The sequence below is a fragment of the Lepidochelys kempii genome, chromosome 2 (assembly GCF_965140285.1).
Source record: "Lepidochelys kempii isolate rLepKem1 chromosome 2, rLepKem1.hap1, whole genome shotgun sequence".
Lineage (NCBI taxonomy): Eukaryota > Metazoa > Chordata > Testudines > Cheloniidae > Lepidochelys > Lepidochelys kempii.
The window spans coordinates 222,534,758-222,557,095 of record NC_136381.1 but is presented as its reverse complement, the minus strand read 5'-3'; the positions used below and the strand labels follow the sequence as shown (position 1 = coordinate 222,557,095).

At 38.1% G+C, this 22,338-nt stretch overlaps 1 protein-coding gene across 12 annotated transcripts in view; it reads left to right on the top strand.

Moving 5' to 3' along the window:
• The window catches only part of PPP1R9A (protein phosphatase 1 regulatory subunit 9A), a 257,036-nt gene extending 236,257 nt beyond the window's left edge, over positions 1-20,779 (top strand). For 6 of the 12 annotated variants that reach the window (XM_073333895.2, XM_073333897.2, XM_073333901.2 and 3 more), the window contains 7 exons: positions 189-285; positions 384-461; positions 5,976-6,174; positions 8,411-8,530; positions 10,692-10,715; positions 12,128-12,310; positions 13,863-20,779. In XM_073333895.2, the coding sequence (XP_073189996.1) occupies positions 189-285; positions 384-461; positions 5,976-6,174; positions 8,411-8,530; positions 10,692-10,715; positions 12,128-12,310; positions 13,863-14,075 (914 nt within the window). In that variant the 3' untranslated portion in view covers positions 14,076-20,779. Of the gene's footprint in view, positions 1-188; positions 286-383; positions 462-5,975; positions 6,175-8,410; positions 8,531-10,691; positions 10,716-12,127; positions 12,311-13,862 lie in introns of those variants that run through there. The other 6 variants (XM_073333906.2, XM_073333900.2, XM_073333903.2 and 3 more) reach the window with 4 other exon arrangements.
• Positions 20,780-22,338: the final 1,559 nt, after the last annotated feature.

The following is a 22,338-nucleotide window of genomic DNA, read 5'->3' as shown; positions in this document are numbered from 1 at the left end:
TTTTTACCACTTCTTCTCAAAGAAGGGACGTTATTTCTGTAGTTGCATCTAATTAAATGACATGCCCCACTATTTATATAGCTATATAATGTGTATGTATGTACAAATGCACATGTACACAAACTCTTCTGGAGTTACTGTTTAATATCAGATAAAATAATAATGTCTATTTTTTTTCATATACAAAGATATTGTAGGTGGTCACACAGGTCCCCAATCATCAAGAGCAACCAGCCCTACTATGGGGCAGGCAGAAAAAATAAAGCGAAAGCTTGTGGATCTTGGGTAAGCATTTTTTTATTTTAAAACTAGATTTTTATTAGAAGGGGATGGAAAGCTAAGTTTCAAATGACATTTGTTGATGGTCTCTAATCTTGTTATAGGGCTCCCTTGAGAAGGAGTTCCCACAAGGGCAAGAAATGGAAAGAGAGAGAAGTCATTAGGGTGGCCTGTGGCACCAGGTATGGGTAAAACAACAAAGATGTAATCCGTCTCATCCCAAAATCCTTGGCAAAACTGTGCTATCCAGTAGATAAAACCACTGATAGTCCACCTTTCCTGTGTGTATTGCTAAAATAAAGTAATACCCGTGGGGCCAGCTTTCATGAATCCCTGTTATAGCCAGTTGTTGTTAAGAAGAAACTGACACTGATGAGAGGATATTTTAACAAATAGCAAAATAATAAGTGTTCATACTCTAAAAATAGATTGAGCCACATAATGCCCAAGATAGGCCTATGCTCCCATTGACAACGATGGAAGTTGCACACACAGATTATTATAATTCACACACACATACCTATATAAAATATTAGGGCTGTCAAGCGATTAAAAAAATTCATCATGATTAATTGCGCTGTTAACAAAAGAATGCCATTTATTTAAATATTTTTGGATGTTTTCTACATTTTCAAATATATTGATTTCAATTACAACACAGAATACAGAGTGTATAGTGCTCACTTTATATTTATTTTTGATTAAAAATATTTGCACTGTAAAAAAAAAAAAAAAGAAAAGGTATTTTTCAATTCACCTAATACACATACTGTAGTGCAATCTCTTTATCATGAATGTTGAATTTACAAATGTAGAATTATGTAATTATGTAAAAATAACTGCATTCAAAAATACAACAATGTAAAACTTTATAGACTACAAGTCTACTCAGTCCTACTTCTTATTCAGCCAATCACTTAGACAAATAAGTTTGTTTACATATGCAGGAGATAATGCTTCCCACTTTTTGTTTACAGTGTCACCTGAAAGTGAGAACAGGCGCTCACATGGCACTATTGTAGCCGGCATTGCAAGATATTTATGTGCCAGATGCACTAAAGATTCATATGCCCCTTCATGCTTCAACCACCAATCCGGAGGACGTGTGCCTGTGCTGATGATGGGTTCTGCTCAATAACAATCCAAAGCAGTGCAGACCGATGCATGTTCATTTTCATCATCTGAGTCAGATGCCACCAGCAGAAGGTCAATTTTCTTTTTTGGTGGTTCGGGTTCTGTAGTTTCTGCATCAGTGTTGCAGTTTTAAGACTTCTCAAAGCATGCTCCATACCTCGGCCCCCTCAGATTTAGCAAGGCACTTCAGATTTGTAAACCTTGGGTTGAGTGCTGTAGCTATCTTTAGAAATCTCACATTGGTACCTTCTTTGCGTTTTGTGAAATCTGCAGTGAAAGTGTTCTTAAAATGAACAACATGTGCTGGGTCATCATCCGAGACTGCTATAACATGAAATATATGGCAGAATATGGGTAAAACAGAGCAGGGGACATACAATTTTCCTACAAGGAGTTCAGTCACAAATTTAATTAACGTATTTTTTTTTAATGAGCATCATCAGCATGGAAGCATGTCCTCTGGAATGGTGGCCGAAGCATGAAGAGGCATATGAATGTTTAGCATATCTGGCATGTAAATACCTTGCAACACCGCCTACAAAAGTGCCATGTGAATGCCTGTTCTCACTTTCAGGTGACTGTAAATAAGAAGCAGTCAGCATTATCTCCTGTAAATGTAAAGAAACTTGTTTGTCTTAGTGATTGGCTGAACAAGAAGTAGGACTGAGTGGACTTATAGGCTCTAAAGTTTTACATTGTTTTGTGTTTGAGTGCAGTTGTGTAACAAAAAAAATCTACATTTGTAAGTTGCTCTTTCATTATAAAGAGATTGCATTACAATACTTGTATTACATGCATTGAAAAATACTATTTCTTTTATCATTTTTACAGTGCAAATATTTGTAATAAAATAAAGTGAGCACTGTACACGTATTCTGTGTTGTAACTGAAATCAATGTATTTGAAAATTTAGAATAATATCCAAAAATATTTAATAAATTTCAATTGGTATTCTGTTATTTAACGGTGCAATTAAAACTGTGATTAATTGTGATTTAACTTTTTTAATTGCAATTAATTTTTTGAGTTAATCCTGGGGAGTTAACTGTGGTTAATCGACTGCCCTATAAAATATATGTGAGGCCCTTTACCCTAAAAGCTTGACACACGTTTCACACAACACTGAAAAGCAGCCTTTGATGGGTTGGAGGACAGCAGACCTTAAATACATTTTGCAGCAGCCGGATAGAACAGCTTGTTTCAGAAAGTGAACAGCTTCATAACAATTTGAAGATACATAGGAAAATTACATATTAGAATTAATTGCTTAATGAGACACCATCTTCAGCACCTCTGTTCACTCAAACTCAAAAACCCAGAAGTGGCAACACCACACCTCTTTGCGAACTTTCCTTGAAGATCTCCTGTGCAAGTATTGAGGAGCTCTGACCAGATCCCAGACCTAGGTAGTATGGCTGCAGGCATGAAAGGGTGAGCCTTTTAGTTAAATGCCAGAAATGTTACGGTAGAATAATACATTCTAAAAACTATAAAAAAATAACCTGATCCAAAACTTGCAGAAAGCAACACAAATGCAAAAGAAAAACAATAATATAAATGAACAATCAAAGTAAATAAATTCATCCAACTGTGAATTCTCTGCAGAAATATCTTTTTGACTTGTGCATGTACACAGTGATTTGTGGAACTTTGCTGAAAAACCAACATACAGATAAGCTTAAAACTTTTTACAAGCATTAAGCCAAAGTTCTAACCTTGTATCTGAGAGGAGGATTGTTGCACTGAATATAATGTTCTGGATTGGTGCACTCAACTTCCAGTGATGTCAGTGAGAGTAGCTAGCCATGTCCTATTCTGGGGTAAATCACTGCAGCTCCATTGAAATCAGTGGAGCTACATCTGTTTACACCATCTGAGGACCTGACTCATTGTGTGCCTCTCTAAGGCTATGTATAGCTTGTGCTATATATTGCTGTATGTCTCTGGGGAAAAAGAGAAATTTGTAAAAGAAAACTGTGTGCAGTGATGCGTATCTGTGAGAGATATAGAATCTTTAGTGAGTTTATTTAGCATTTGAATGATAAACCAAAGGGAAAAAAATGAATCTTTCCTTGCCTGTGAGAAATAACCCCTAGAGTAGAATTGTTTTCTTATTTGACTGTACAAAATATCTGTTCCTTTCTGTGAGAAATAGTCAAGAGCAGACTGAGAATCAGTAAATAGTGAAATATAACCTGATCATTCATTTCTATTAGCCTTTCATTTTTCACTGCTGAATATGCCTGCTTTTGGATTCAGTTGTTGAAGGCAAAGATTGATATTGCCTCTCTCAAAATTCATGAGCTTTTACAACTCTCATTACACTTCTGTAAACTGGAACATTTTTATCACTATGTAACGTTTTAAAGACTGCTTGTACTTTCCTTTGTTTCTGACTCTAAAGAATTTGTTTCTCAAGATCTTTGGATTGCTTTCAATCCAAAAGCTTTAGGATGCTTTCCCTAGAATCCAAAGATGAGGAAGCTCTTTGAACACAAGAGACCGATCCCATGACAACATTCTATTATAATGATTTATTTCCAGTAGAGTGACTGATTGTTATAGAATTAATCCTTTTTTCAGACACATGCTTCATGTACTATTTTGCCATTGTTGGCATTTGTACAGATTGTACTCTCCTCCGTGGCCACCACTGGTCATAGATAAATCAGAACTGCCTCAGTTCTGCAATGCAGGTAGGAAACATGAGTTCTCCTGCCCATGCAGCAGAATGAGCCTACATGTTATCCATCCCAGCAATGTAGAGAACACCTGTATTCTTCCCTGGACAGCAAGATTTGGGGAAAGATCTGGGGTGAGCTTAAGGGAGGAGCAAGAGTGAGGCTGATTGATCTTCCACTGTGTGTATGGCCATCTTTACTGGGGAGGGGGATTCCTGCTCTGCCGCTGTGGGTGGACCTTATGCCAAACCTGGCTACTCGTTGAGGCTAGGGATGGGAAAGATTTGGCCTCGAGCAATCAGGCTTGTCTGCTCCAGCCAGAGAACAGCTGATCCATTTTCTGCTTACTGTATTTTAAATAAGCTGCTTTTTTTTACGATATGAAGTTGTGTGTTTTTAAAAATGTACCTGGTCATTTGTCCAGCATTTCTCTGGGTTGGTACTAGAGTTCAGTTAGTATGAATGGCCTGTACTTTGAGATATGGTATGGTCAGAAAAAACAACACTTAGGCACTGTTCAGTTCTCATCTGCCACCAACTTGCTTTGGTAGTCATTTACCCTCTCTGTGCCTCGGTTTCTCTATCTGTAAAATGGGTGCAATACTTCCTCCTTCACAGAGCTGCTGAGGATTAGTAAGTAGGTAAATGGTTATAAATCAGTTTGAAGGCTTGAAGTGATAAGTATTCCTTCCCCTTCTTAAAAATACTGCAGCATGCTAATATATGGGGATATTTGGAAATTGAATTTTTAAAATAAATATGTCTCTAGGTTCTGTACAATCATCATAAACACACCCAAATTTTATTAGCGCAAATAAGTCTCCACCCAACAAAATATAATTAGCTCCATGTGTCTGCTCTTTAGCCCTAATGAGCCCTCTTGATCTAGATTGTATTATTCTAAATTTAGGGTAACCAACTAAAATGATATGTATGCATGAAAGAAGAGCCTTTTGAAGTGTCAAGGCCTTAGGAATATACCCACCATATACAGATAAAAAGCATAAGAAAGACGAGGGCTAAAATCCTGCTCTGACACCACTATAAAGATCAGGGGGACTCCATTAATTCCAATGGAGTTATGCCAGATTTACACTGGTGGCCAGGGGCTCTGGAACAATGTTTATAGTAGCGGTGCTGATTGCCATTGAACCAAACTGTAAACCCTCTCTGTGATGGAAATCACTTCAAGCCAGGGGGTGCTGCTGCACCCCAAGTTCTGGCACCTATGCTGGTGAAACTAAATACAGAATTTTGCTGTGAGATCGAGGGGCAAAGTTAAATACATGTATTTTAAAGCAATAGAACCATTCAGTTCTGAAACAGGCTATCATAAATCCTGCTCAAAAGGTATCTCAAATTATAGCCAACCCCCGTGGGCCAAATTCTGGCCTCAGTTAGGTCCCAGCAGCCCCAGTGATTCTAGAATGTAAATTCTTTGGGCAGAGGCCCAGACTTTATAGCTTGTCCGTAAAACACCTAACACACTTGGACACAATAGAGGTAATAATTTACCCTTAGTCTTATAACTGTTAGCTTTTCCTCGATGATGACAATCAATTAATTCTATTTTTGTTTTAGCAAAGGTAAGCTGATCATTTGATTAGGTTTACCTAAAAAAAACTTAATATAGAAAAGTCTTTAAGATTTATGTCAGGATACTGATATTACATATAGAGAACTTGAGTTCAAAAACTACCCTTTTCTCCCTTTATCTAATGGTATGTTTTCAGAATGCCAATACCTACAAGTTATTTTAGTGTTCAGCCATGTTTTTAGAAGTAATTGCTCTTTTTGTAATTATGTTATTTTAAATCATTATTAATTTGTTTATTGAGTTTTATAATCTAACACAGATCCTGGCTCCTTTCTGTTAAACAGGACCACTAGAGAGATGCTGGAGAGCTCAGCAAGCAATGCATCTATGTCAGAGCGATCCTCCTCTCTCCCCCATAGCATACCATTCACATGGTATGGAGAGAGTGGCAGAGGATCCAATTCTTCCAGCAACCTGCCTTCATCTAGCAGCTCAACTGAACCATCCTCTGAAAATCTAAGTCCAGCTAAAAAAGGGTCCAAGGTAGAAAACAAAAGCTACCTTATTCCCAGTATGTGGGAAGCTCAATGCTCCAGGAGAAATAAAGAGCCAATGTGGTAATACTGCAATAAACAATGCATGGTGTTCATTGTACAGTAAAAACACATCATTTTTAACACTACCATTCCAGATGGTATATACCTTTTTTATTCTCTCTCTCTCTTGATGTATATTATGAGTAAGATAGGTATGATGTGCTGCACCATACCAAATGGCAGCAGTGGAAAATAGCATTTTTATCCACAGAACAAATGCTAGATTTGTGTATTAAAATATTTTACCGCATTTTTCAGGACTGATTGTTGAGGGGAGGGAGTATCTAAACTCTGTTTAATCTCTCAAAGTGAGATGTTTGCAAACTAAGAAATGTCAATAATGTACACTGTTTGCAGTGTTTTTGTAGCTCTCTGTCGGTCCCAGGATATTAGAGAGACAAGGTGGGTGAGGTAATATCTTTTATTGGACCAACTTTTGTTGGTGGAAGAGATCACTTTCGAACTTCACTGTCCGTTATTTGCCTTTTCTCCACAATAACAAATCTGCCTGTTGCACATGTTGGATATCAGATTTAATTCCATTTCTGAAGATATTTGAAGTAAAAAACATGAATTATTTAAAATATTTCTGTGATTCCTTTCTATGTGCATGAAAGCTTTCAGCATGATAGCCCTAAAATGTATTGTACATAATTTTCCTGTGTTGTTTAATCTGTTTTCATCTGTGGGAAATATTTCTCTAGCAGAATATACCTTGTTATAGCCTGTGCACGTCACTATTTATATTGGGCTGGAAAAGAAACTGAAGTGGTTCTGACCCTCCTTTTCATGAGCATGACTCCAAGTGACATTAATTTTTCACATATGCAGTAGCAATTTTCAAAGTTTTCAAGGGCATTTACCATTCCTTAGGGCCTACATAGGAATCTACAAGATCGCAGAACTCTGACTGGAAACAAAAACTTACCGTTATGTGGAAAGAAAGACAAGATTACCTGATTTGGATTGAGCAAAGATAGGGCACATAAAGGTGACACTGAGTGTATGTGGGGGGAGATTTTCAAAGGGACAAAGAGTAGATGAGTGTACCCAATTTTCATGTGATGTCATTATCCCATTAGTTCTCCAGAGGGACTTCCAGCAGAAAAAGGGAGGTCAAGACTTGATATTTTTCATATTTTTTAAAAGAGCTAGTTGAAAAACATGTGGGTTTTGTTGTTGTTGTTTGTTTCTTTGCACTGACTTACACTTTTTACATTATTGCACTTTCATCTGTGGATTTGAACACCAAGGATGTGGAGTCTGGATCTGCTTGTTTTTTTATTGCCCCTCAGGCGCGTCAGGAATTCCTTAATATTTTGTGTTGTTTTGAAATTAAACTGTTTTCCAAACTCTAATGCAGATCTGTTGCCAATTGTAGTATTCCCCAGTGGTGATTTTTATGATTTCTAGGAATATATATGAATCATGGAGTAATATTTTGCTCACCTTTGCTATAAAGTATAATATTTGTCATTTCATTTTTAAGGAAAATAAATGTCTATTTTGTGGTTACTGTTGCAGCGAATAGCAGCACCTAACATCGGAAGGTCTCCTTTACCTTCTGTCTTATCTAAAGGTTTAGGCAAAGAGGGAAGAACCTCTCATTTCTGAAAGAGTTTATTTAGGGCTCAGTCCAAAATGGATTCACAGAATGATTCCTTGCCTTTTCAATAGTGACTTTCATTTCTCCCTCATAATCCACCCCCTCTCCTACCCATTGTGTAACTGCATGTGCTATGTTTGTCCTAAATGTGTGGAGGGCAGGCATCCTGGAAGGCTGCAAATGCTATTGATCAGCCATGAGAAGCAGTGAAGTTGGCAGCCTCAGAAGGGGCAGGGAGTGTCATCTCTGAGCGGAAGCCTGGAAATTCCTCTCGCACATCTTTGTTACTAAGACACTAACCTGGCAAAAATGTCTCTTAAACACATACCACAGTAATATGTTGTTTGCACTGTTTTTGTAGCTGTGTTGGTCTCTCTAATACCACAGTAATAGACGTATTACATATTATTTCACAAAACATTAACAGTAATAAAGATTGGGCATCCTTATAATAATTGGTTCAGTAAATTATTGAAATCACTCCTGAACTATGCCAGCCTGGAGGGAAAAAGCAAGTCTCCCACAAGATGTGTATGTATGATCTTATGTTGACTTTGACCCATCTTTTTGTCTGCAGAATTTCACATTCACTGATGATTTCAGTCCCAGCAGCACAAGCTCAGCTGATTTGAGTGGTTTAGGAGCAGAACTGAAAACCCCTGGTTTCTCTCATTCCTTAGCATTATCATCAGATGAGGTATGTCTCTGTCATTTTTACAACGGGCAAGAGTTAATTTCTTTCTCCAATAGGATTTCTCATAATAAGTATTCAAATGATAGTTATTTTCTAGAAAACATAATTGGAAAAGAAGAATTTGATTCCTGATTTGCCTTTTATTACAGTATTTCTCATACTTCAGTGTATATATAGGAAATAAAAAAGGGAAATAACAAAATACGATTGGATTCCTAAAACATGCTGCACCCAAGCCTTTGCCACCATTTCATTTCTGTATATTTTTCCTATATTTACATTTAAGTACATGCACACGGACCAATATACACAGCTTGTTAATGTCATATGTTAAAATAAATATAATTGGGATGCCTTTGAGGGAATATGGAGTGTGGGCTAGCTAGGTTGTAGAGGTATGGTATAGTTAGACCAGCTGGTGAAGCCATTTATGATTGAATTTTAAGGACCAAACTTCAAAGGCACCTCCACCCAACCTCTGTGTGTGTGATGTGTAAAAGAAATCACCTGTCTGTGCAATTTTTGCACACTATTACACATGTCTATATTGTGTAAACTTTATACCATGCATATTTCATTTGCATTCAATTTGTGCTTGGTTTGTGCATGTGCAATAGAGTTGACCTAAATTCTGTGCTGTTTTTTGACCAGAGGTTGTCTTGTTTTGTTTCTTTGCACAAGTGTTAGTGTGCAAAAATTATGCCCATTGGATTGGGTGCCAAAATTACATGTCACAAACAGAAGCTATGTTTTGAAAATGGGGTCCTAAAACAAGCTTGGTAAAGTCCCTGGGCCAGCTCTTCTGCGGAGCTACAGTTATTTACACTAGCTGAGGATCTGGACCACTGACTCACTAAGCAGAAGATCGTGCCTAGTTCACATGTGAACCCAGATGAGGTGCAGATGAGCATCTTTATTTATAAATACAGAACCTGTAATCCACTGAAAATGTTGTGGTGAACTCCATATTTTCTTGTGTGAGATACATGCCAGGATTTGCTCTAGAGAGCTTGATTTCAAAACATCTGTTTCTATTATTCTTAGAGCACTTACGTTTGTTGTTGTTAATATATGTTAATATATTATTACAGATTAATATTAATGCCTGCTGTGCATGTGTTTAAAGGGAGATGACTGTTCCATACAGCCACAGTTGTCAAAATTTAAGTTTGCAAGGCTAAAAGTCCTATAGACACTATGGTAGGAATATTGCTGCTGTTTAAGAGTAGATGTTTACTATGCCCACGGTAGAGTACTGACTGGGCAGTGGACATGTGTAAATTGTCTGTACTAATGAGAATTTCAAATTGTAAAGATCTGATCATTTAGACTCATTCATTCTATATGATCTTTCTATTTTGACAGTACATTTCACTAAAACTTACATTATTAAATATTTTTGCTCTCTTATTATTTCACATAATTCTTATTGTACTATGTATTTTAGTGTAGATAATACTCTGTATCCAGTATGCCGAATGATAAGTTTGAAAATGCTTCCATTTTTCTTTTTCAGCCCTCTCTCCTAATACTTTAACTTTGCTGTCTCTGCAATATCTAATATCAACAGGCCTATAAAAATAAAATAATGGCCTCTCTGTCCTCTGCTTCATAATAAATAGCAGCTCCTGAATCAGTCAGTGTGTCCAGTGAGTGCTGCAGAGGACACCTACCCAGCCCTTGTTGTAGGGGATGCTGCTTGGATCAGTCTTCAGCCATTCACTGCTGACTGCTACAGATCTGGGGTTATTAGCAGCACTGCCAGAAACCTCTCCCACAGACCTCCTTGCTGGAGATGACATAACCACTTGTGAGGCAAAAGAATGATAAGCAAGGGGTGGAACACATTCTTATTCCACTTTGTACCCCAGAAATTAAGGGTCTTTGCTGCTTCCATTGAAGTCATTGGCAAAGCTCCCATTGACCAGTGGTGCAGGATCAGGACAGGCTCTTACTAGGAAATTGTGTGCTTTGTAGTTAAGCTTTTAGCATAACCTTTCTGGGTTTGGAAATAGTTTTAAAAGTGATCTGTTTTTCAATAACCAGACCTGTTTGCAAATCGCGGTGCTGCCCTTGCCTGAACTCTCTCGCACGTTGTTACATGTTCTGTATTTTGTTTCTATAATGCTTTTCTTTCCCATTTCTTTGTTGCTCCCTCACTCAGAGCCTGGATATGATTGATGATGAGGTGAGATACTAGTGAGCTGTTTGTGGTGGACTGTGTGACCGTGGCGTGGCGTTGTCTCATGTGCAGATTTGCATTTCTGATCTTATTCTATTGTGCAGCAAATCTCCCTGTTAAAGCACAAACACAACCCCACAGGTTTCAGAGTAGCAGCCGTGTTAGTCTGTATCCGCAAAAATAACAGGAGTACTTGTGGCACCTTAGAGACTAACAAATTTAATAGAGCATAAGCTTTCGTGGACTACAGCCCACTTCATCGGATGCATAGAATGGAACATATAGGAAGAAGATATATATATATATATATATATATATATACGTACAGAGGAGTTGGAAGTTTCCATACAAACTATAAGAGGCTAATTAGTTAAGATGCGCTATTATCAGGTGTCACCCTTCCTGCTGCAGTTTTCAGGCTTTTAGCAAATTATAGTCCTTGTGGTTTGTTGACGTATCTTGTGGGGGCTGCATTTCAGAACAAGTACACTGGAGTGAATCCTCTGCTGTGCTGAGCTCATGCTTGGTGCAGAGTAGGCAAAAGCTTAGGGTTTAGGGTTTATGCCATCTTTCCCCATCCTCAATCAAGGGGCCTGCTGGGGGCTGAAACAGCCCCCAGTGCAATTTAAACCAGTCTAAAGACTGTTCTAAATTACACCAACTGCAGCAGTCCCATAGCAACTGCTTCACTGACCAAGGATTGATCAGAGCATCATGTGTTCCAGCTCAACAACAGCATACCCTCTATGCAGAACAGGAAGGGAAAACAGGTGGCACTGAGCTAGCTATGCCAGCTTTACATCACCCAGGAATCCCCCGCTGTCTCCTTTAGCATAGTTTTCCTGCTGTTTCCTTCACAGAGCGGCCAGATCGGGGGCTGAGGATGTGGCTCACTGTCTGTTCTATACTGTTACTGTGTGTCTTCTTGTAGTCTTCCATAGATAATAACTTCGGCTATTTATTGTCATCATCTTGAATTTTGGAGTGGTTTTCTAATTTTTTGAATTTCATATTTTAAACTTTCCAAACATACCGTAATGCACCTTTAAGGTAGACCACAAAATTCCAGTGTATCCTTAAAAACATTCTGTCCAAAAACATGTTAAAAGATTAAAACCTGGAGAGGGGATGTGAATCTTCCCATTGTGAATTGTGCCACCTAGCCCTAGTCAGTCATTGTCTGTGACTTCCTCTTTCTTGTGCCTGCATACAGAAAACTAGAATTACCAAGCTATTTCTGTTACACTCTATGGATATCTGGGTAGGTTGTGTTGTAATATACTGGTGTATCCCTACTGAAGTGTTGTAATGAAAATAGTACAAATACCTCAAGAGTAGCGTTGCAAGTATGTGCAGCAATATGCCATTACTAGTCAGTTTTGCCCTTTTAATTATACTGCATCATATTTTTGTCACAGATCCTTGATGATGGACAGTCTCCTAAACACAGTCAGTATCAGAATCGTGCTGTTCAGGAATGGAGCATACAGCAAGTTTCCCACTGGTTAATGAGCCTCAACTTTGAACAGTATGTTTCTGAATTCACCGCCCAAAACATTAATGGAGAGCATCTCCTTCAGCTGGATGGGAGTAAGCTTAAGGTAATGGACTGTCTTGGGGACAAACTTCAAATGTTATTTATTGTCACTGGAGATATTCTTAGAGAAAAAGAGAATTCCTTAGGAGTACAAAAAAGAATGGTGTATGGAATGAAGACAGACTATAATAACAGATATGGTACAGAGGGTCAGAGTATTACTAGAATCATTTAGATCCATTTTTTAAAGAAATTGAGACCCTTTTGCTTTGCAAAAAATGTGGGTGCACAGTGTACCCACATTTGCATGTACAGATCAGATAATTGTGTGCATAAGTGGTATTTGCATGCACATATTTCTCATCCAATTCCATTTTGTAAAAATGCGAGTCATGTAGGATGGTAAATATCAGCACACAAGAAGTAGAGGTAAAATATCGGTAGGCTTGGTACAATTCAGGTTTTTTAAATAATTTCAGCAAATAGTATCTGTTTATTGTCAAGCACTTTATCCAGTTTGCATTGATTTAAATTTTCATAGTTGCAGGAAATTATGGGTGGGCGGGTCAGACAATAATTATTTAATGAGAGTGTATATATTGAGATTCAAGAAGTTAAAGCTTTATAACTGTTAAAACACAAATTGTTAACAGCACATTTCAAAATATACAAAGTAAATATCCTTAAATCAACCTCTGATAAGTTCTCAAGCAGCATTTTCTCAATTTGCCTATCTGTTAATTCCTGTTGTTACCAATGGAAATATTTTCCCCCAGTTTGTGTGTGTATGGTGAAATCAGCGTTTACTGACATTTACCGATTTAAAAAAATCAAATCCTTCCAAGCCTAAATATTGGACTGCTGGTGAAGAGAGTGCCTTATACAGCTTTGCCTTTTCTAATCAGTCCATTTATATGTTTCCTTATCAGTCTCTTTCTAATACACATTTGTCTATCATATGTATCAGGGAAGGGGGTTGGCTGTGGATAGTATATTAGAACTAGATACATAGTTTAAAAGTTTTGATATATAAAGTGTGCATTAATTTATTGCAATGAAATCACGAGCATATTGCTGATAAAAAAAATAAAAACTGGAGTTATAGGGGCTCAGTATATGTGAAATTCAGGCCCTTAGTGTCTCAGTTGGACACACAAAATTTACAAACTATTTGAAAATTTGGGTTTTAACCTTTCTGTATCTCCAGGATTTTTTATGGGAGAAAGAATGGTCTTGTGGCAAAAGTAAAGGCTGGGACTTAGGAAATATCGAGTCTGTTCCTAGCTCTGCCACACACTTCTGCGACTCTGGGCAAATCACTTAACCTCTGTGTGCCTGTGTTTCTCAATTGATCAAAATCTTTAATATTCTATAAAGTTGTTTGATTTCCTTATGTGGAAGGCATCATACAATAGAAGGGCAAAGCGTTATTATTTTCAGTGCACTAACTTGATGTCGTGAACTCCTATTTTCTACCTGACTTTAACTCAAGCTTTGTTCATTTTTCACTGTCTTCTAGTTTAGTTGTGTTATTATTTAATTTACATAATTTGGCCATAAATGAAATGGTATGGGATTCTTTAATTCTCTTATTGTATTTCTTTCTTTAATATTAGGCCCTTGGTATGACATCCTCCCAGGACAGAACAATCATTAAAAAAAAGCTAAAGGAAATGAAAGTGTCCATCGAGAGAGCTCGAAAAGCTCAAGAAAAAATGGAAAAGCAAAGGGAAAAGCTTAGGAAGAAAGAACAAGAGCGGCTTCAAAGGAAATCAAAGAAACTAGACAAGTCTTCATCAGATGCAACAGAGGGCGCTAATGAGCAATGATGAGCCAGAACTACTACTATGTTAGTTAATGTGGAGACACTTCAGGCAAAGAAACTCAAGTTGTCTACAGTACCCCTCCCATTTTCTTGTGGTCATTACATAGGAATATGTACACAAATATGATGCTATAAATAGAATGAATAGGGAAGTTTATATTGTGTGACTACATTTTCCTGCAGTTACAATACATGCTCTTATTTTTGATCTGCTGAACAATCCAAAACCATTATTTTATTGTTGTTACTTGCAAGCTAGGTATCCTATTTTGGAGAAACATTGAGGGGATTTCCTTTCAAATGGCTATTTTGTATTGGGCTAGTTCTGTTTGGTAACCAGTGTGACAAAGAGGGATGTGGTCCATTGCATCACAACCACATTTTGAACAGGATCCCTGGTGGTTGATTGCAATGATCAGTGGAGATTTTTGAATCTGGGTAACTCGAGTTGTTCCCACATCTGTTACCATTGACTCATCTTTCTAACTGGAATCTCAGCTCTTTTACATGACTGATATTTAGTTCTGTCTGCTGGAACAGGCTACAGCGTGCATCAGTACCTTGAAATGCAACTGTTTTGCAAACGCAATTGTTCAGTGACTTGTAATTATATGCCGGAGATAAGGACAGGAGAGTCACTATCCTTTCTGGGCAAAAGAGGGGAGGTTGACACTCTTGTGAACTGTACAGTAATTTAACACAGAAAGGAGGCAAAGCTGGTTTACAAGGGGTTCCGAGGGTAACATTTATCCTCCTGATATCTGAGCAAGGCTGACTTTCTAACCTTGGCACAACAGATAGATCTTTAGAGTACACTGGTCATTGTGTTCATGGGGTGTACAGATAAACTTTCCTGTAACACACTAAAAGCTTCCTTTTTAAACAGATTCTGAAAAGAAAACTGGTGTTTAGAGGGGGTTGTATTTTTAAGGAAAACACCACATCTTCAGATTCCGTCTTCACTGAGTGCTGGGGGCAGTGAGCTTTGTGCTCTGACCTGCAGAGCTGTGATCTAATCACAACTGCTATCTGCTGAAATGATCTCCAAATTTGAGTCTGCTAAAGGCTTTCAGTTTTCAATGAAGTGCACTTTAAAAAAAAAATAAGGCTGTTGAAAGAAAAACAAGATTTGCTAATATCAAGGCCAACTAATATAGGCTACAATATGGAAGAAGGTGACTAAATGCAAACCTGTCATGCACTGCTTGTTTTAAATAGAGTGTCCAGAGGACACCCCCACTAAAAATTCTGCCTTGAGGCATACTTGGCAGAATGTTTGGAATGCTTAAATTGACTGTTGCGCTATATACTTCAGAGATTTCTCGTCTATAGATATGTCTATTAATGAAGCAAACAGTACAGTCTGGCACTGTGTGGTATTACAGTCTCTTAGCAGCCTCTATTAAAATTTTCTTTATTTCACCAAATGAATGGGAGGACAATGGATCAAGCTTACATAATGGGAAGACGAAGATATTACATTATTGCTTTGTAGTCAATGCTTACTGTGTAGTAGCATTTGTAGGTTATAGCAACATCCGTCCCCTTCAATGCATTCCATAGGTATTGACATAAGTCAATAAGTAAATAGTAATCTCTGTGTAGTCAGTCATGCCAGCAGTTAACTCTTATTTAGTTAGCTGTTGATGCAAAATTAAAAACTTGGAGGTTCAGCAGACTGAAAGTTAACTGCAAATGCTGAATGATTTTAAAGGGATTTTTTCCCCCATCATATACTTTGACATTTACCTTTAAAAAAAAGCTCTTCTGAAGCTCAGAGTTCTAGAATATCTTAACTGGGATGCTATGCTCATATTATCTAACATTTGTCAAATTTTCATTTTTAATAATAGTATTTTTACCTGTAGAAAGCTTTGTAAATAGATACAACTTAGTTCATTCAGTACGAATAATCTGACAAATCTATTTAGTAATGGCTTCCTTTGTGTTTCCAAATCTACTTTCTACATGTTTCTGGTATATATTTCATTGATCTACAGACATAAAGTAATGAAACTGCTGTGAAAGACACTCTATTAAAACAGCGTTGGTATTTCTGGTAGGTCTTGGTGTTTCCTAATGCTGCCAGAGAGAAAAAGAGGCCATTAGTGGAGAAATATAATTGTGGGGAGAAATCACCTCTTCAGTTGAATCTTTCTATCTCCCTTCTAGGAGACAAATTATACTACAGTGTCATGGCGACCTGGTGAAACTAGTGCTCAGTTATTTTAGGAGCTTATGAAGTTATATTTAGGTAAGAGAAAGTTATCTGGAAGAAACTGGAAATATACTATTTTAAATACAATGTTGATAAATTCATTAGATGATTATTTTCTCCTTAAATTATGTTTACATGATGGTAATGTTTTAAGTGGTTGTATATAATAGACTGTGTGTGTTTTTCTATTTATGTTCTTTGTTTTCGTAAAAGCCCAAGGCAGACTACTGTGTGTGTTATGCATTGATTTTTCATTCTTGCTGTTTAGAACAGTGTCTAGTTAACCTCATAGTAAATCAGGTTCTTATTCTGCAGATAGCTAATTTGATTTATGTGCTAGTAATTATTGTTTTTACTGTTTTATAGAAACTTTAGAGCTAAATGGTGAATTTAAACTTTTTGTAATTATTTGAGTTTAAAATCTAACTTTTAAAAATAGATTTAATCAGTTAAAAATAAAAGCATAAAATGCAGAGTAACTAATGAAAACAAAGTGGACCAAGCAGTATCTGAGTTCTGATCTTCCTTCTATGGTAAGGTATGTTTTTAAGATTCCGTTTAATTAAAGATAGTTATGGATGTATGGCACACACAATCATGTCACAATCACAGTGTTTGTGACCAATATGGTTTGAGTTGTTACTGTTTCTACAAGACCATAAAAGGTTTATCACAATTTTTCTTTCCCATATTGAGAAATGATATGCGTTTGCCCATTACATATCTAATTAAAAACTCAGAATGCCTTTAACCACCCCACTGTAAGCTTCCCCTAAGAACAATGCTAGTTTAGAATAGTGTGTTACCTCTATCATAAGAAGGAACAGAATGGACAAATGTCCTGTACTGAATGAATAAATGAATTTTCTGCTCCCAGCCTAGCTGGCAGGGTATCTTCCACAAATGTGACTCTAAGCTACTTTTGTGGCTTACTGATCCCTGGGCAGCCAGTCACCGGTCCCAATGCGTAATTTAGAGCAGTCTCAGGTCTTCTGTAAGGTGTGCTAGCTTCCTAGGGGCTATTCTGCAGCCTGGTGTCCCTGGAGCACATCAGCACTCTGGCCATATTATCTCTAATCCAGCCATACAGCCTACGCCAGCTCTACCCCAGTTAGTTATTCTCCTGCGCTGGTGCACTCGCAGCTAGCTGGTTAGCTAACATTCACCCTGTTTTGTATGTGGTAGCTGAGTCCTGGAAGTTCTGGATCTGCTAGTGCCAATAGGTTTGGCAGCCCTAGTCTATGTATTTATGCACATCTTCTAGTGATCTTGATCTTCTAGTGATCAAGACTGTGAAAGACTGAATGAAGGAGGCAGAGAGTGGGATTTTTAAGATGTAGGAAATAGAAGATACAAAGGTGCTTTCATAGCCTTAGCCCCCGAAAAGCTAGTGTCTGCTCTGAAATCCAGCAGTAGCATTGAAACCATTCTGCAACAAAAGGCCATGGTTTATTCTGTACAAACTGCCAAATATTTATGGGTCTCATTCCCCATTGCCTGGCACCTTATGGAGCCATTTGCATCTGGGCAAATGAGTGCTAAAGGCTCTCATTCTGATTAGGTGATGTCGGACACCCACTGTGTACCAGTGTAAATGATTACATCAAGTGCAAAGCAATGAGGAACTCAGTCCATTTAATGTTGCATAATACAGATTAGTATTGTCCACCGGTTTTTGCATTTCATCTGACTCCTTAGCAGAGCTAGTGATGTTCATGTACATAAAGCCCATCACAATTAATGGAGTAAAACTAAATAGTGGAGCAAAAAAGTAACAAAAGCTGTGCAGAGCTGGGTTATGTTTATATATCAGCTTGGGTCGGTGCTTTTATGTCAGTAACCATTTATTGTGCCATGTTGGAGCTGAGACAATGCTGCATTTCTAAGCAAGAGTGTTCACAGGATCTAGAACAGCATTTCTCAGAAGCCACATCGGTCCTCAACTCCTATTGATGTTAGTGGGAATTTTGAATATATTTATCATCTGGCAACCTCGAGTCTCCGCACGTCCACTGCGCACACAAGCGCCTGCTGCCATCTGTGCAATTGTGTGGTGTCTAACTCATCAGCAGTTGCTGGTTAGAGCACACTCAGCTGCATTAAAGACAGGCAACCAGAGGCAATGATGCCCACCACAGAAGCTCAGCAGCAGGAGTACTGATTGTGTTCCTTGAAATCAAAGAAGGCATAGGTATCATTTTGCATATGTGTGGCTGGGATATACTGTTCTAGTCTAGTATCCTGTGCTATGGAACTGAAAATCAGAAAGAAAGTTTTGTATTTGCGTAGCCATATTTCTTTAAAAAGTATCTTAAAGAGCGATTTGTACAGGGTGCCAGATCTGGGATTTAAGGACAATTTTCAACAACAAGGTTTATGTGTCAATTCCTTAGCAGTGTTTTCAAAAGGATAGAAAAATTGTGTGTCAGAGAGGGAGACAAGCAAAATGTTGTTGTTTTGGGACCTGATCCTGTTCCTACTGGAGTTTTGTCATTGAGTTCAGTGAGAGAAGGATTGAGCCTTTTAATAGCACTTGCCTAGTCCTGTGCTGTGCCTCAACCAGAGAGCAGGCAAACTTGTTTATAGCTTTTGTTCCGTAAGCTTTAAAATCTCAGAAAACCTGTAACTTGGTCCAAAACTCTGAAAAATAGAAAGTTGTTTGAAAAAGACAGCATGTATTTGAGCAACCTGGAAGTCTTCAACAGTTCAAATGAAAGGGCAGAGTTCACAGAGAATTTTTTTTATCAATGATTCAGAATGAAAGAAATGAGCATTTCTAGAAATGAAAATGTTTAAGTGATGGGGCTTGTGGTTTGCTTTTTAACATACTTTTGCATTTGTGTGTGTACATATACACACACAAATATACACACTGTATTGAAGAGATTAGTTAATGTGTAGGTAACTGTGAGTTTTAGGGCTATATGCACATAAAACACACATCAAGGATTCTGATAATATGAAACTCATAAGAGCAAAGCTCTAGCAGTTTGTATAATAGATCAGATGTGTTTTTAGCCTCACTCACAGTTTTCATGTTATGTTTTATATACTTGATGGATCACAAGATTTTAAACAAAAGTTTTTATTAAAATCATATACAGACTGTTCCTCTGTACATCTCTCTGCATGTTGTCCTTGTGTTCTTTTGCCAGGATTGATTTATTAGAATTAGTATTACAAGAAAACTTTTTGTACATTTTGTAAACTTAGCTTAGATGTCTATTGGAGAGCTTTGAGCAGTTGATTCTCGGGCAGGATTGTGATGTCAGAAGTGACTCATCCAGTCATCACACCATGAGCTAGACGTCATGTGCATGTTTCACAGTCCTTTTCTTCAAAGCTCTGTGTATGTTTTATTGCATCTTCTGACATTTTCAAAACTGTCCTATTTGAAAGCTGTGATATCACAGTCATGAAACTGAGCCCTCTGATTCCCTACTGGCCCTAAGATAGGCCGTCTTTCACTACCTGGCAGTGGGCCTGGCACTTCTGTTATAGCCAGTAAATCATGACTAAAGGGAGGATGTGTATGTCTTGTTGGGAGGTTTTGCCTTTAGCTCTTTGTGCTGCTTGTTTCTTTCAGAAATTTGGACTCTTTATTAGGCACAAATCTCCTAGTTTATCTGGCTTAATCATGTGCGATGTTAAGGGCCTTCAGCACTGTTTGGCTTTGGAGGAAGGTGCTTAGCATTTTACAGGATCAACCCCAAATTGAGCAAAAAAAAGGGGCCTAATCCTGCTCCTATTGTTTTCAGTGTGAGTTTTGCCATTGACTACAATGGGAGCAGACATGGGTGTAAATGCAGGAAGACTCACAATATTGATGAAGTGTCCAGAAGAAACAAGAATTACATGGCACGAAAGACAATAAGGAAGCTTCCTCAAATGGAGATGACATGGTGCGCAGTGAACTTCCCAAAATATATTTGCTTTCCCTGACTCATTTACTGTCATAACTCCTGCTTTTGTATTTTTCAGTGATGTTGCACTTATAAATCACTGGTAACTAACAAGTGTTATACATATTGCTAAAAGACTGGGCAGCTAAAAAACAGAAATGCACTGTGCGCCACTGTAAAAACTGGCTTCTTTTATTGTTTCTTTTTATCTTAGGGAGATAGTTATGCTTCAGAATTTTTTTAAGGTCAAATGTGTATGAATTGCATGTAATCCTGGACTTTTCATTTGTACATCTTGGTGTCTAATCATCTGCATGGAAGAGACAATAGTGCCCTGTCTGAGCTTGTTCTCTTGTGCTTGGTTAATATGTACTTCTCTGGATTGTTGAGTTTCCAAAAACAACATTCCTTTACATTTGGTTATTTGGAGGCATTCAAAGCAAAACATCATGGTGGCCCTTTGTTTTCTTACAGATTTAAAAAAACCCAATCACCTTTGATTAAAATTAATTTGTTAGTGTAAATAAATTTCTTGCCAATGAGTATTATTGTTAGACAACGAATGCAATAAAAAGAGAACTACTGAAACTTGTTACAAGAATTTTTATTTAGTCTTCCCGCCTCTGTTATTCATTCCAGAATTAATAAGATGTTACCCAGTTTGGACAACTACTGCCATGTGTTAGGATCTGTCTATTGCAGAATAAGATAGGATGTGACTTTAAAACACAACAGCTATTCCAAAAAAGATTAAGCCACAGAAAGGCACTATTAGTGCAGAATAAGTGTCCACATGGCAAGCTTGCTCTTCTGGGCTATTTCTCCTTGTAAGCAAGCCTTTAGTTGTGCTTGTGGTGGCTTTCACATAATTGTTCGTTCTTCCTTTCCCAGCAAGTCTAAAGTTGATTTTAAACTCATCTGTTAGCTGGAAGATCAGGACAAATGGTGCAGCATTCAGGATTCAGGTTTGATCTTATTACACTCCATGATTCTTATCACAGGTCCTAGTGAGTGCCTCTTGCGGGCCACCCACTAGGATGTCTGGGGAGGGAATCCAAGCCTCTGAGCTCTGGATCCCCCATGGGTGGTTTAAACCTTTGGAACCTTGACAGGCTGCAACAGTGGTTCCTCCCTTGGCCTCTCTGCAACATTTCCTGGACCCTGAGGCTGTCTGTTACCCCTTGGAAATGGAGCTCATAAGCCCACCTGGCTCAGTCTTCTGTTGGGAGTACTTAGGGATCACTGGTGTCCACGAAGGCAGGCAGGGTGTTACATGATGGGTGAGCTCTCCCCTCCTGCAAAGCCCCTTACCCAGCTTGTGTGACTTTACCCTGCCTGACGCTTCCTGACTGACACCCCTGTTCCAGTGGGTTCCCTTATTTAAACAACTCTTGGTCACCTCCCTGCCTTTGTTCTGCTCCTGATGAGTCTCCACTTCAAGCTAACAATGGCTTTGTAAGGATGCAGCTGTTTTTTAGTATACCAAGGTCTAAGTACTGTTAGTAGTAACCTTAAGTATTTTCCATTGTCCCTGTCGGGTGTGTACCAGCTACAGAACTGTCAGCAGAGGTGGAACAACATACACATAGTTATTCATGACCGTTGTTTTTCATAATACAACTTCACAATATCAACCATAAATTGTAGAGACATATTCCCAGTGCATCACAATTTCGTTAAAAACCATACCACCGTGGCATTATATGGCTGATTTTTCTTAATGCAGTCTTGAAATGTAACACATCTGCTCATATATGATCTTCCTAAGTGGACCTAGAAAATAGGCCACTAGCAGTTCAGTGCAACGTAAATCGTTGGGGCCATGGCAAAACTTTTTAAAGAGAGCTGTATCACTTTTGGTAAGGCAAGTACAGTATCGTGTCAATTCACTCGTGACCAAACTGAAAATTGTAATGGGCATTTCTCATACCACCTTATGGCGCTGTTCTCCTGCTCAGCACAAATTTAATAACTGTATATAGCAGAAGTAACGGCCATCACTGCAATGGAGTTACTCCTGGCAGTATCTGGACCAAAATAGTCACCATTGAATCTGGATGGAAAAGGTTCTGAGTTCAGGCTCTAAAGTTCCCAATAGCTGGTGTCACCAAGTGTCATGTTTCAGCAACATGGTCACCCCACCTCAA